The following is a 14954-nucleotide window of genomic DNA, read 5'->3' as shown; positions in this document are numbered from 1 at the left end:
TCCAACTGAACATATATTATGACTTTATGGGGCTGATTACTACCTTCTGACCAAATGAATAATTGAAGTATTTTTCATATTTAATGAAGTTGATTTTTCCCTTTTCCAGGGAGTTGGTGGGTTCTCCTTTTTGATATTTCAGGGCATATTTCATATTTCCTTATTTAACATCTGTGGTTTTAAAAGTTTCTTCATATGAAATAGGGGAATTGATCTGCATTATATGTCAATGACTGATGAAACCCCGTAGAAAGTTTTTGGGGGATTGGTCACCTTGACTCTTATAATCTCAGCTCACATAGTTACAGCTGACCTAGTAACTTTGGACTTTGACTCCAAATCTGAGTCTCTCTCTACTGTGTCACATTGTTCTCAGTGGAAAGATTTTGTCAGCCAGAGTGGTTGAACTGTCCTGTAAAGAATTGTAAGAAGGACTTCCCTGGTGGCGCAGTGGTTAAGAATCCGCCTGGCGATGCAGGGACACAGGTTTGAGCCCTGGTCCGGGAAGATCCCACATGCCACGGAGCAACTAAGCCCGTGCGCCACTACTACTGAGCCTGCACTCTAGAGCCCATGAGCCACAACTACTGAAGCCTGCATGCCACAGCTACTGAATCCCGTGCGCCTAGAGCCTGTGCTCCGCAACAAGAGAAGCCACTGCAATGAGAAGCCCGCGCACCACAATGAAGAGTAGCCCCCGCTCACCACAACTAGAGAAAGCCCTCGCGCAGCAACAAAGACCCAATGCAGCCAAAAATAAATAAATTTAAAAGTATATAAATTTATTAAAAAAAAAAGGATTAGCCAGAAATAGACTAACATGGTTGATATTCACATGGGAATATCAGTAATTCCTTTTTTCCCTTCCAGGTTTATATATTTCCCAAGGTTTCTTTAATAGGTTTGTAATTTTTAAATCATAGAAAACATTTTTTAATCCTTAAGCACAGACATACATATTTTATATAATTGCTCTTAAGAAGAATAAATTTTATATTTTGCTTTCTTTTACTTATGTTTCCATAGTTCAAGACTTTTAAAAATTATTATTTAAGAAGCTGCGTAATATAAAACTTTTGGAATGTACATAAGAAGCTATTAACAGTAATTACCTCTGGGAACAGGGACCAGCCCTCACATTTTATGCTTTTATACTTTTTGTACTTTTACCATGTATTACTCTTCTAATAAATAAATACTATTACATTTTTATTGATTAAAAAAAAATGCATGTGAGATGGAAAAGCATCATAAATAAAAGTCTGCAAAGTGGACTAATTTTGTCAAACATTTGACCTCTGATGAACAAGCCAAATTGTAACAGGGAAAGTAAAATGTTAATAGTATGTTGTCAGCCAAAACAAAATCAATGGAAGTAACACTTCAAAATTTTCATACTTCCCATGTCCCCACGGCTGACACCCTGAGTTTATTTCCACAGTCAGAGCCTAAATTATAAATAGCTGTTATTTTATAAATAAAAGAAGACAAGATGATTTTTAACATCATGAAGCTGTAACTAGAATTGGAAGGGAAAAGTGCTGTGTGGGTCATTTTCTTCGCAGGGCGACATTCTGAGGTTGAGTGGGAGAGGTGAGGGGATATAAAAGGAATGTTAATTTGCAACACAATCTCAACTGACATTCTAGAGTGTGTATTTAATCACTCCATAAAAACCAGACAGAGAATGAGCCGGGAGAAGTGAGAGAAAATGTCTGTCATAACCGGACTCTGGGCAGGCCCAGTCACTGTCAGTGGTAGAGAAGGGACAGAGAGGTCATCGGGCTGTAGGTGTGGGCTTGTCTTCCTAGCTTTGTCTCCGGGTGACCTTGGGCACCAGTCTGGGCTTCAGCTTCTCATGCCATAGCATATGAAGACTCTCCCTGCCTCTTGGAGAATCAGAGGCACTTGACTTCATTGCAATTTACTACCATTTTTCCTGCAACTCCTGAGCACCGATGATGTGCCCGGAAAAATGCTCATTAGCTGGTGGCCGCGGGGCGGCGGCAGGATATAAAGAAGGGGGAGCAATGAGAAGGGTAAGTCCAGTCCTTGCCCTAAAGTCTTTTTTTTTTAACTTTTTTTCTTTTCTTTTCTTTCTTTCTTTCTTTTATTTATTTATTTTTGGCTGCATTGGGTCTTCATTGCTGCGTGTGGGCTTTCTCTAGTTGCGGCGAGTGGGGGCTACTCTTCGTTGAGGTGCGCGGGCTTCTCATTGCCATGGCTTCTCTTGTTGCGGAGCGTGGGCTCTAGGCACACCTGCTTCAGTAGTTGTGGCGCACGGGCTTAGCTGCTCCGCAGCATGTGGGATCTTCCCGGACCAGGGCTCGAACCCGTGTCCCCTGCATTGGCAGGTGGATTCTTAACCACTGCACGACCAGGGAAGCCCACCCTAAGGTCTTTTAAAGAACTTTAAAAGATGCAAAACCTTTGGGATTCCAAAGATGCCATCAAGGTATTATGACAACCTGTTAATTCCTAATGATTATTTATTTGTGTGTTACTAGTGAGGAAAATAATAATCAGCCATGTGGCCATCCTTGATTCTTCATCCAAATAGTTCAGGATTTTCCCGGAGCTGTGAGGCTTCTTGGATGCTCACCAGACCAGGGACATCTATGCTCCACAGAAGAGAGCAGTCGTGGCCAGTTCGGGGGCCCCTCGCCCCAAAAGGCAGGAGGACCTTAGAGATCAGAGGCCAAGACCAGGGCCTGGACTCTCTCCCTGCTCTGCTCAAGTGCAGCAGCTCCGGGGAGACTGAGCGTGGGGGGCCAGAGGTGTCATCCGGGCTCCCCAAAGGGCAGACTGCTTAGCTGACCCCAGTTTCTCCCCTCCAGTCTTAGGAAGCGAGCCTCACAATACCAGAGCAATGCCACTGGACAACAGAGGCTTTGTGAAAGAGAGCCATGAGCCCCTGGGCCCTGCTGCCACTCCTGAGGCCGGGACAGCAAAGGCCAAAGAGACAGGGGACAGTGATGGTTCCTTTAATCCCAGTAAGCTAGACTTCCCAGAACCTGCAGGAGACAATTTGACAAGGAACAGTCTCAGATCTCCCCCTGGCTGCCCTGGGTTCAGGGAAAGGGGCAGAATGATTCTTTCTCCAGGAGAAAAACCTTGGCTCCCTTAAAGTGAAATAATGGTTATAAAGTATCAGGCACAGCAAATATCAATATATGGTCATTCCCTCTTCCCCAAAATAATTGATTAGACTAAACTCAGTTGAACCAATTGTCTTTGGAAGTAACCCACAGGGCTGCCAGAACATTCTCCAATCTAGCATCCTCAAACTGTGACTGGCGTTTGCATTTGGGTAGAGACGTATTCATTCAGCCTGTACTGAGTGGCTCATGGTGCCAGGCCAAGAGCTAAAAGTCCTGACCCTGAGTTCAAGAAACCTGCAGTCCGGTGGGAGAGACAGAACAGCAGCACAATTCTTGTGCAGTGCCCTGAAGAGGGCAGCGCAGGTGCCATGGGAGCACTGAGCTGTGGCTGGCTGCAGCCTTTCTTAGCTGTGTGATCTGAGGCAAGCTGCGGAAACTCCCTGAGGCTCAGTGTTCTTATCTATAAAGTGAAGCTAAAAAGACCCATTTCACAAGGTTGTTAGAGGATTAAGTGAGTAAATATGATCAGATGTCTAACCTAGTATCTGGCCCAGAGTGGGAGCTTACCAACTGTTCCAAAGACTCTACCCTGGGGAAGAAGGGTTAACAGGGACCTGAGTCTCTGCCCAGCAGCGTGGGCCTGGTCAGCCAGCTCAGGAGAAGGAAGCCCTCCCTCCCTGGCTAGTGTCTGTTATGTCCACCTCCCTTTGAAGGGACTGAGGAAGGAGTCAATGGCAGTAGGAAGCTCCTAGTGTAGACCTTAAGAAGATGGGATAGTGCAGAGGGCTCTAATTCTGCCAAGGCTGTATTCAAGCCCTGCTCAGCCCCACACACTCCAGTCCTCGGTCTCCTCGTGTGTAAAATGGAGCTAACAATAGCCACTTCATTGGCTTATGTTAAAAAATAACACGTGGGGCTTCCCTGGTGGCGCAGTGGTTAAGAATCCGCCTGCCAGTGCAGGGGACATGGGTTCAAGCCCTGGTCCGGGAAGATCCCACATGCCGTGGAGCAACTAAGCCCGTGCGCCACAACTACTGAGCCCGTGAGCCGCAACTACTGAAGCCCGTGTGCCTAGAGCCCGTGCTCCGCAACGAGAGAAGCCACTGCAGTGAGAAGCCCACACACCGCAACGAGGAGTAGCCCCCATTTGCCGCAACTAGAGAAAAGCCCGTGCGCAGCAACGAAGACCCAACACAGCCAAAAATAAATAAATAAATTAATTAATTAATTTTAAAAATAATAATAACACCTGTAAACTTACAGACACATGGAAGGTTCTCAATAAATGAGAGTGGTGGTGGGGAAGGTGGGGCTGTGGTGATGGTGATAATCATGGTGGGGATGGGGACACAGGAACAGTGATCATTTCTTCCTCTCATGCAGGTGCCACAGGAGGTAGCCCAAGACTGGTGTAAAGAGAAGGATATTCCCTATTTTGAAGTCAGTGCCAAGAATGACATCAATGTGGTACAAGCCTTCGAGATGCTGGCCAGTCGGGCTCTGTCAAGGGTGAGTGGCACCTGCCAGGGCTGCCCCCTAGGATGGGGGAACTCAGGAGCGTCCAGAAAAGTATATATCGGGAGGGACGTGGGTGGGACAGGATTGCTCATCATCTTAATTAATTAGTTGTTGAATGGGCTCAACGGTACTCCAATTCTGTAACCACAGAATGCCAGAGGCATAAAGCTTTCTTAGAATCCATCATCAGTGGTCCCTCAATCCGGCTAATTATCATTTGTGGAGTTTCTAAAAAATAACAGTTCTATACCTCACCCCTGGAGACTCTAATTTAGTAAGAGTTTGAGAAGTAATGCTCTAGTTCAGTCCCCACTGATGGGAGAGAAGCCCCAAGGTGCCAAGTATTGGTCCAAGTGGAATAATGAAGCCTGCGGGAGTTGCTGTCATCCTCCAATCAAAATGATGGCTAGATGTAGACCACTTGGTGTAGTCTCTCAACAAGCATGTGTTGAGTATGTCACGTGTGTCAGGTCCCGTACAGGGCTCCGGGGTCCCTTGCTCTCGTAAGGGAGACAGATCGGCCCAGGAGTGGCTGCAGGGCAGGCTCTGTATGGTGGGCAAGGACTGGTGATGGGGCCCCAGAGGAGGGACACACAGCCCACACTGCAGGGGAGAGAGAGAAGAGGAAGACCAGGGAAGGCCACCTGGAAGTATTAGCAGGGTTTTAATGCCATTCTGATATAGAGTTCAGAAACTCTGAAGAGTGTCCGTGAGAGATTGGCACGGGGAGGGGCTCAGCAAGTTTCATTATTCTGCCATATGCAATCAAGGTGGGCTTCTTAGAAATGGGGAGAAGGTCATCACGGCAGTGATTCTGAATTGAGGAAAGGAGCGAATGAGGATGGGCAATCGGAGGGCTCCCCTCTGTGGAAGGGCCTGCTGTCACAGGGTCTGCCTGGCCCTGCCCTGCGGGTTGTCCACAACGGAGAGGGACAGCAGCCACCCCTAGCAGCTGCCCAGGGAGAGGGCTCGAGCTTGCCATCCTTACACCCCATTGCCTTAATCTCAGAGTTTGCCCCCATGCGCTATTATTAATGCTTCCCCTCCTGGCCCCCAGCCCTCACTGTGTCATGTTAAAAGGAAGCAGAGGGGCGGCTCTCTCCAGCACATGGTCAAGAAGTGCTGCTCTATCACACAGTCAGTAACACAGACGTGCCTGCTCATGCCGTCCCCTGGAAGGTGAGGGATGCTGTTTGACCTCGTAGCGTGACGCGTGATCACTGAGCCTCCACGAACACAGGGCAGTGATCGCCAAGTGCTTAGTCGCAGGGAAGCTCCGTCAGCCCACAGCCAGCCAGTGTCTGTGCGTAGTTAGCCTCTGTCCTTTCTGGAGAAGGAGTGTCCTTCATTCTTGAAACTATGTCCTTCCTGCTGTGTCACTTTTATGACACAGTGATGTTAGTGGATGGTAGTTTGTCTGCTTGTTTTTTTTTCCATTGTCCTTACTTGGCAAAAGAATGGATTGGCGACCCCATGTCAGTCCCTCACAATGATGGGGGAAATTTACTGATGAGAAGTTTGGCGGTCACGGGTGTGATACCTGCAGTCAGACTGACCTGGGTTTGATCCCGCCCACATGCTTTCAAGTGGACCCCTGGGCAAGACATATGACTTTTCTGAGCCTCAATTTCCTCATAAGATGGAAATAATGCCATCCCATAAACATTCTTGAGTTGTCAGGCTAGGGCTGGAGATGTGGACCTCAGTGGCCCCACGGTCAGGTAAAGGAGTAAGGCATCCGAAATAGGAGGTCATGCAGAGAGAACAGACTTGTGGTTGCCAAGCGGGGGGAGGGGGGAGGGGGGGGAAGGACTGGGAGTTCGGGGTTAGCAGATGCAAACTAGTATGTATAGAATGGAGAAACACCAAGGTCTTATTGTCTGGCACAGGGAACTATATTCAATATCCTGTAATAGGCCATAATGGAAAAGACAAAAAATACAGATTTACAAAACAAAAAAGAAAACAAATAGACTGTCATGGAGTGAGGTAAGTGCCATGGGCCGGGGCGGGGAAGGGACATGGCCAAGGCATCGAGGTGGCTCAGAGGTGCTGGTGGCGAGGGTGGGCAAGGATGCCTGCCCAGAGAGGTGGCGTGTGAGTTGGAGGTTGAAAGGTCATATGCAGTTTGCATGGGGGACATGGTAGGCCGTTGAAGGCATGAGCAAGAGCCGCAGAAGGGCGGAGAGAAGGGCGTCGCAGAGGCCCAGGCGTGAGTCCACAGTGCTCATGTGAGGGACCACTGTGGGCTCCGTCTGTAAGAGGAAGAACCGTGGCATGGAGGGAAGTGGGGCCGCTGGGCCGAGGTGAGCGATGGGGCTCTCAAGGCCAACAGCACCAGACCATGAAGGCCTGGTGAGCCCCAACCAGACCTTGGACTTCATGCTGTAGGCCCATGACCTCTAGACCCGCTGCCAGACTCCCAGGGCACACAGGGGCCCAGTCGGGACCTGGAGGCCGGCAGGGCGCATCTTCCAGCAAGGTCTCTATTATTCAGAAATCTGGAAGAGAAACATGTCACCCTAAAATAAACATAATTACTAGAGCACAGAATGTAAATTCTCACATGGATTTTTAAGGTGAAACTGGAGTTTCCAAATCTATACTTTAAAATCAAACAGGAGTTTTCAGGGACATTTCCTACAAGTACCTCTCCCCTCCTTCCCAGGAAGGTCATGTGCTCATTCACACCAGCCCAGAGTATTTGGAGAGGAAGACGTGAGAGGTGCTGCTAGAATAAGGAGGGAGCCGCAGCCTGGGGTGGGAAGAGCTGGGCTCTGAAGCCGGGTGAGTCTGGCTTAAATCCTGGCTCTACCTCTTACTCACTGTGTCCCTGACAAGTCATACAGCCTCCCCTAAGCCATCACTTCCTTCCCTTTAAAGTACAAGTAATAGTATCTTCTTCATAGGGTTGTTGCCAGGGCTAAATAAAATAACATGGTAGCACAGAGAAGGCATTAAATAAAAGGTAGCTATTTTTAAATGAAAGCTATGGCTAAGGGCTTTCAGCAGGGAAGTTTCATGCTGCAGGGAGGATGGGCTTGATGTGTGGTTCAGAAGGTCCGGACATGAGAAGATGAAGATGGCAAGGACGGTATAGATTAAAGAGACTTTGGAGGGAGAACCATCAGGGGTTGATGATTATCAAATGTAGGAGAGAAGGAATCAGGAGCTGTTGAGATTGATACCGAGGTTTCTAGCTTGGCAAACGGAGGGATGATTGATTAGTGATGCTATAGACCAAGATAGAAAAGAGGGGAAAGCAAAAGCGTCCCAAGAGGAGGAGGCAATGGAGCACATGGCATTTGGGGTTCCTTGAGGTTCCTTGGAATGTCTGAGTTCTGCCGTGAGCTCTGGATGGAAACAGCAGCTTACAGGTAGACCACCAGAAGAGATACTCGGTTTACATTTTGAAAGGAGAGAAGGTAGTTAGTTACTTTAGTTTCCCAATCTGGCCACCTTCAAGGATTAGGGTATTTAGTTATTCCAAAATATGACTAAGAATGCCCTCATAATCAAAGAAGGGACACCCACCTGCTTTGGGGGATTTGGGATGACGGGATTTTGCTCTACCAAGTTGGCAATACCAACCCTGCTGGGGCTGGTCAGGCCCGGCATGAGCTGCAGCATGGAAGCCCAGTTCCTTTTGGATTAATTAGAGAAAGACAAACTTGCCATATCCGGGAGGGAAGCAGGCTGACAGGCAAGTAAGCTTAGTGAAATTATAGGACTTTTATGAAGTCGTCAGGATGTAGGATCTAAAGTCAGGGCTATGAGGTGACCAGGCTTGGAGAGACAGACTCCCACAGTCACATCCCCACTGAAATGATGCATTAGGATACTATGGTGTTACTTTACAGTTAGACATGCACATACTTGCTAAGACGACTGGGGTCTGGAGAAAAGAATTACACAGGAAATCTAATTATGGACTGCCAGTGACTTGGAAGGTTTGCAGGAAACCTGAGGAGCGAGATGATGCCATTATCGAGTGAAATGATGTCGTAAATGGGAAGAGCTCAGAGCTGACTTGGACCTGGGGAGGATGTGACTATTATTGGGTGAAGAGAGCTGGCATGAAGACCTCAGGCTTTGCCGGTGGAATGAACGAGGGCATTTCTCACACCTTCAAAGGCAGCACTGTTTGTTCCTCGGATAAAGTGCAAAGCAACTCAGAAAGCCCTCAGCTTAGACTCTCCCTCCCAAAGGCTGGCATCGAGGACAAGTCACGGGCTCTGTTCATGATCCCAGCTGGGCCTTCTGTGGATGTGAGGGTGAGGCATACCCAGGGGTGATGAATCAACAGGCCCTGCCCCCTGGGTCCAAAAGACCCAGCTAGGAAAGTTCCTGATCCCAGGCAAGGTCTCTTTGATGTTTATGGTGAGACGGGGACCAGGAAAGTACAAAAATCAGAGAATCTTTTCAAAAGCCTGTCTTTCTGGGAGAAGTGGATCAGTCAGCTTAAAACGGGACTTAAACAGTAATGCTCTGCTTCTCCTTGTCCCTCCCTGTGAGGCTCAGAAGGGTCAGGATTTTAACTACAACCAGCTCAGGGGAGTGAGCGGGCCCTGCAGATGGGGCCAACTGGAGGACTGGATGGTGTCCCGGGCGGTGCAGCCCCGAGCCCGCACAGCAGACCTGGGCAGTGCTGGGGGAAGGAGCCTCAGGCACCTCAGGGAAGGACTCTGCTCCTTCAGGGTGAAGGGCTGGGGAAGGCCTGTGGTGCGTGGGGCCAGGTCGCCAAGCAGTGGGCTAGGATCCTCCCCAGCGCAGGGGAAGATGGAACTGGGGTGTGGAGACATCCCCAGAGGGCCAGGCTTTCATTGGGAGACACTGCCCCCCACTCCCCAACACTAATCTTTCCTAATGCAAATATATATATATATATATATATATATATATATATATATATATATATATATATATATATATAACAAATAAAATTCTAATAGCGCCAAAGAATTTGCTGAGGGCTACTCAAGGCCCATCATCCAGGCTGACTAAGGGTAGCTGGTGCTCTGCTGGCCCGGACACCCTACCAGGCAGTGGGTGAGAAATGGGGGCTCTTCAAGAAGCAAACAGTGGGAAGAAGGGCTGGGTCCCAGGCCCGGTGCCCTGAGCTCTGTGCTGTCAGGCTAACCTACTGCTCACTGTCTGGTGGTGGCAGCGAGTGATGGGGCATCAGGGGACCTTCTCATGTGTCTTGGGGGGTGACCATCATGAGGGTGACACAGGCAGGTCTGACACAGCCTCCTGGGGTCCAGAGTCACCGGCACTAAGGGTTTGGTTGACATTCACCAGCTGGGCACCATGGCCGGAGCCCAGGAGCCATGGAGGAGAAAAAAATCAGTGCAGGCACAACCGCTCTTCTGGAAGTTGTCCCCTCAGAGGGGCACTTGAGACAGGCAGCCCCACAGGGGGCTCTGTCCAGCTCAGGTCTACACCAGCGTGTCCACTTACCCACTCACCCTCACACACACCACCAGCTGCCGGGAGAACATGAAGGCTGGGAGCTCGGAGACTGGGGGGAGCCTTGGCCAAGGAAAGTGATCCCTCGAAGAAGAGACCCTTCAGTGTGTAGAACCCATCTCCTTGAGGAAGGATGCCCTCCCCCGCCCTCACCCTTGAACCAAGCTGGGTGGGTCATAGGTGAGGAGTGGCCAGCGGGGTGGGGAGTGGCTTGCTAGATTGAGAAGGGGCTTTCTCTGGACATCATTGGGACAGGAGACTTTGGGAGGGTGGGCAAAGAAGCAAAAAGGCCCAGTAGAAACATCGAGTCTATTTTAGGGAGGGCTCCCTGGACATGGGAAGTTCAGAGAATGGTGGGAGGTTGAGAGGTGGGCATGGTGAGAGAAGGTTGGGGTGTGGGGACGTTTGCAGGGAGAGGTTTCCTGCAGAAATGAGGAGTGGGCCGTCATCATCTCTGCCTGAGGGCAAACGTCACCTCAGTTGTCCCCTCTGGAGAATGGCAATTTACGGGACCTGGCTGGAGGTCAGGAGACCTGGGCCTCTAATGCAGCCGCCCACCTGCTCTGGGCTCCTGGGAAGGAGCTGGAGGAGGAGGTGAGGAAGGAGGGGGCAGGGAAGACTTCCTCCCCTGGGCCTCAGTTTCCCAGCTGCACAAGGTGGGGGAACAGAAAGCCCGACCACCATTGGCCATTAAGAAATAGAGGGCAGGTGGGGCTCTGCCTGCCAGGATGCAAACGCTGACTCCTCTTTTCCTTCTCCAGTATCGAAGCGTCTTAGAGAATTACCTCACAGACTCCATCAAGCTCTCACCAGAAGGCCAGTCCAAGAGCAGCTGCTGCTGACCTTCCAGACTCCCGCTCTGCACACCCAGGGACAGAGCATGCACAAGGCCTGGTCATCCTGGGCCCCCAACAGCCCCACTGCCCGCCGAAGCTCAGATGGCAGTCCAGGCTCTGCGGCCAGAGCCCTGAATCCCTCACATCTGCGCGGGACCCAGAACCAGAGGGCGGCCCTGCCTCAGGCTGAGTGTAGAGAGGCCGGGGCTGGGCCCTTGAGCCTGGATGAAACCCCGGATGCCACAGCCAAACCCCAGAGGAGTCACGATTCCCTCGTGGACTCCAGCTTTCTTGCCACACGCCCTTCCCAGCCACACCCCTGCTCCAGAATGCACATCTCTGCAGACAGGCCGCTCTCTCTGGAGTCCTGTTATATTCTCCTACGGATTGGCCTTCCTCAGCCCAACCACCACACCCCCCCAAGAGCCACAGCACAGCTTTGGACAAGGGTACAGCTCAGGCTCCCTCGTAACCGGGGCCAGGGAGTGAGGGTCTACCTCCACCCCTGGCAGCAGCTGTTCAGACCGGGGACACTCCCGTTTGTCCCCTCCAGAATGCAGGACTGAGGGAGCGCAGGAGAAACCCACCGGGGACTGGTGCATTTCTCCCTGCTGGTGCTCAGGCAACTCCCATAACTCTCTTTGAGCTTCAGCTTATTCATCTGTCAAATGGGAGTCACATGTGCCCTGCCCACATCAGTGTGGTTTTGAGGACCAGAACCTCTGCTTGAATCTCAGTTGCTCTTGTTGAGATACATTTACTATTCTTTCAACAAGTATTTTTGAGTATCTACTATGTACAATGCATTGAGGTCCAGTGACAAATGTAACCAACCTTGCTCTCCTGGATCCGACATTCTGGCGAGGGAGAGAGGCAGGAAACACAGAATTTAAACAGGTATTTTCAAATAGCAGGTAAGTGCTTGAACAAAGTGAAACAAGGTAATGGGATAGAGAGGGACAGTTGGGTGCTGTTTCAGACGAAGTAGTCCATGAAGGCTTCCCTGGGGAGGTGACATTGGCTCAAAGGCTAGAGAATGAGAAAGGGGCTGCCACCTGAACTTGACAAAGAACATTCTGAGGAGAGGTTGCATCAAGGACAAAGGCCCCAGATCGAGGACAAACTTGTGTTCCAGGAACAGTGAAAAGATTAATTTATCTGAGGACTCAAGATTTTGGATCATCTTTACTGTCATTATTCTGAATTATTTTTCAGGTAAACTGCCTATTTCCTCTTCATTTATTAGGTCTGGTGGGTTTTTACCTTGCTCCTTCATCTGCTGTGTATTTCTTTGTCTTCTCATTTTGCTTAAGTTACTGTGTTTGGGGTCTCCTTTTTGCAGGCTGCAGGTTCGTAGTTCCTGTTGTTTTTGGTGTCTGGCCCCAGTGGCTAAAGTTGGTTCAGTGGGTTGTGTAGGCTTCCTGGTGGAGGGGACTAGTGCTTGTGTTCTGGTGGATGAGGCTGAATCTTGTCTTTCTGGTGGGCAGGTCCACATCTGGTGGTGTGTTTTGGGGTGTCTGTGACCTTATTATGATTTTAGGCAGCCTCTCTGCTAATGGGTGGGGTTGTGTTCCTGTCTTGATAGTTGTTTGGCATAGGGTGTGCTGCACTGTAGCTTGCTGGTCGTTGAGTGGAGTTGGGTCTTGACGTTGAGATGGAGATCTCTGGGAGATTTTTGCCGTTTGATATTACATGGAGCTGGGAGGTCTCTGGTGGACCAATGTCCTGAACTTGGCTCTCCCACCTCAGAGGCACAGCCCTGACACCTGGTTGGAGCACCAGGAGCCTGTCGTCCACACAGCTCAGAATAAAAGGGGGAAAAAAAGAAAGAAGGAAAGAAAAAGATAAAATAAAATAATTAAAATTAGAAACAAAAATAATTAAAAAATTTTTTTAAAGTAATTAAAAAAAAAGAAAGAAAGAAATAAGAGAACAACCAAACCAAAAAACAATCCACCAATGATAACAAGTGCTGAAAACTATACTAAAAAAAAAAAAAAAAAAAAAAAAAACAAACAGACAGAACCCCTAGGACAAATGGTAAAAGCAAAGCTATACAGACAAAATCACACACAGAAGCATACACATACACACTCACAAAAAGAGAAGACGGTAAAAAAAATATATATATCGTTGCTCCCAAAGTCCACCTCCTCAATTTGGGATGATTTGTTGTCTATTCAGGTATTCCACAGATGCAGGTACATCAAGTTGTTTGTGGAACTTTAATCCGCTGCTCCTGAGGCTGCTGGGAGAGATTTCCCTTTCTCTTCTTTGTTTGCACAGCTCCCGGGGTTCAGCTTTGGATTTGGACCCACCTCTGCATGTAGGTGGCCTGAGGGCGTCTGTTCTTCGCTCACACAGGACGGGGTTAAAGGAGCAGCTGCTTCGGGGGCTCTGGCTCACTCAGGCGGGGGGAGGAGGGAATGTTGCTGGATTCTTTAGACTTTTTCCAAGGACTTTGCCTGTTACTGGGAAGGTGACAGCAATCACAGTGGACGGGGCTGTGAACGGGATGGGCAGGAGAGGCCGTCCCCTCACCTTCCCTGTTTTTTCTTGCTGTGGCCAATGTGATGCACAGCTGAGTTAGTGCTGGAGCTACAGGTCTTATTCTTGGATCAGGGAGAAGGCTCATCCTGTTGAGGATTATCTATAAGGAGACTGATTGGATGACCAGACCCTTCTGGTATCTTTTGTAGGGGGCAGAGTCAGGCCTGAATCAGCCCTGACTTCTGCTGTAGACAGGGCCGAGCCCCCCACTGCACCTATAACCTTGGCCCCCCTCTGCCCGTAGGTTTCACCCTCAACAACCAGGTACAGCAGACCATCACCATGCAGTATGCATGCAGCAAACTTGGCATCGACTTTGACAGCTTCCTTGCTTGTATGATCCGCCTGGAGACCCTCTTCAGTGAGTCACTCTCTCCTTTAACCCTATCTCATTTCTCCTGAGGTGCGGAGAGGGGCAGGGGGCAGGGCCAGCAAGCGGAACCAGACAGGCTTCAGAAATTGTGGCATCCTTGGGGGAGGGGAAGCAGAAACTAAAGAGGCTGAGGAAGCCCAAGCTGGCCACGCCTAAGGTGCTGCCTCCTCTGGGAGATTTAAAAAGATTGTTGTGCACCTACTACATGCAGTCACTGGGCCAAATGAATGAGTCCCAGCAACGGTCCTTAAATGGCTTTTAACATCTATGCCTCCATGGGGATCATATTGAGAGCGTGTGTCACCTCCCAGGGAGGGAAGAGGGGTCCCCTTCTGGAAGCCTATAGATGGTCTAGTGCCCCCTTGGGCTCATGCTAAGGTATCATATTAAGGGAGGGAGTTTTCCTTCCAGTGAGGGCTGGGAAGTGTAAATTCTAACGGGGAAAGCTCAGTGACTGGATTACCCACAAATGGGGCAACCACCTCTGTTCCACGACCCCATCCCCTACCTCTGTTGAAAGAATTGCAAGTTTCTACAGCTTCTGAGGGGGGAGATGGCAAAAGGACCTTCTCTGCTCACATCTGGAAGTTTGTCTAATTCGGCAGGGGGACATCTGCTGTCTAAAACCCTCACCCTGGGCTCTGGATCCAGATCTAGCTTTTCGGGGTACCTGAAGCTGAGTGGGAGCTGGGAAGGGTGCAGGGGCCAGGGGAAGGTACCAGGTGGGGTGGACAGAGACGGCTCCCTGGCTGTTCCAAAGTCCAGGAACATCCCCATCTGATTTCATTCCTTCTCTGGCATTCTAGAACTGTTCAGCCTTCTGGACAAGGACCAGAATGGCATTGTCCGGCTCTCTCTGGCAGAGGTAAATGGTTTTGATAAACTGCTTGCTGATGGTACTTGAACATTCTTGGATGGTATTGATGCCGAGCGCTGTTAATTCACACTGACTTGTCTTATTTCCACGCGGATACAACGCATGTTCTATGGCAGGCATTGCCAGGAGGAGTGTGATTGTCATCAATCTTTCAAATATTTTTATTTATAATTATTATTATTGTTGTTGTTTTAAAGGTAAAGCGACAGTTACATTTCAAATCATTTCAA

The 14954-nt window shown here is 49.4% G+C and overlaps 1 protein-coding gene across 19 annotated transcripts in view; it reads left to right on the top strand.

Annotated features, from left to right (window-relative positions):
• The window catches only part of LOC103002418 (ras-related protein Rab-7b), an 84939-nt gene that overhangs the window by 17946 nt on the left and 52039 nt on the right, over positions 1-14954 (top strand). For 3 of the 19 annotated variants that reach the window (XR_009008506.1, XR_009008518.1, XR_009008498.1), the window contains 4 exons: positions 4485-4610; positions 10850-12139; positions 13109-13835; positions 14654-14712. Coding sequence is in view for 4 of the 19 variants with exons in the window: in XM_057547595.1 (XP_057403578.1) it covers positions 4485-4610; positions 10850-10930 (207 nt within the window). In the remaining 15 variants the exon portion in view is untranslated. Of the gene's footprint in view, positions 1-376; positions 4046-4484; positions 4611-7287; positions 7407-10849; positions 12950-13108; positions 13836-14653; positions 14713-14954 lie in introns of those variants that run through there. The other 16 variants (XM_057547569.1, XM_057547567.1, XR_009008517.1 and 13 more) reach the window with 15 other exon arrangements.

The sequence above is a fragment of the Balaenoptera acutorostrata genome, chromosome 1, assembly GCF_949987535.1.
Source record: "Balaenoptera acutorostrata chromosome 1, mBalAcu1.1, whole genome shotgun sequence".
Lineage (NCBI taxonomy): Eukaryota > Metazoa > Chordata > Mammalia > Artiodactyla > Balaenopteridae > Balaenoptera > Balaenoptera acutorostrata.
Note: the sequence above shows the minus strand (reverse complement) of the source record. Positions and strands in the feature narration are given on the sequence as shown.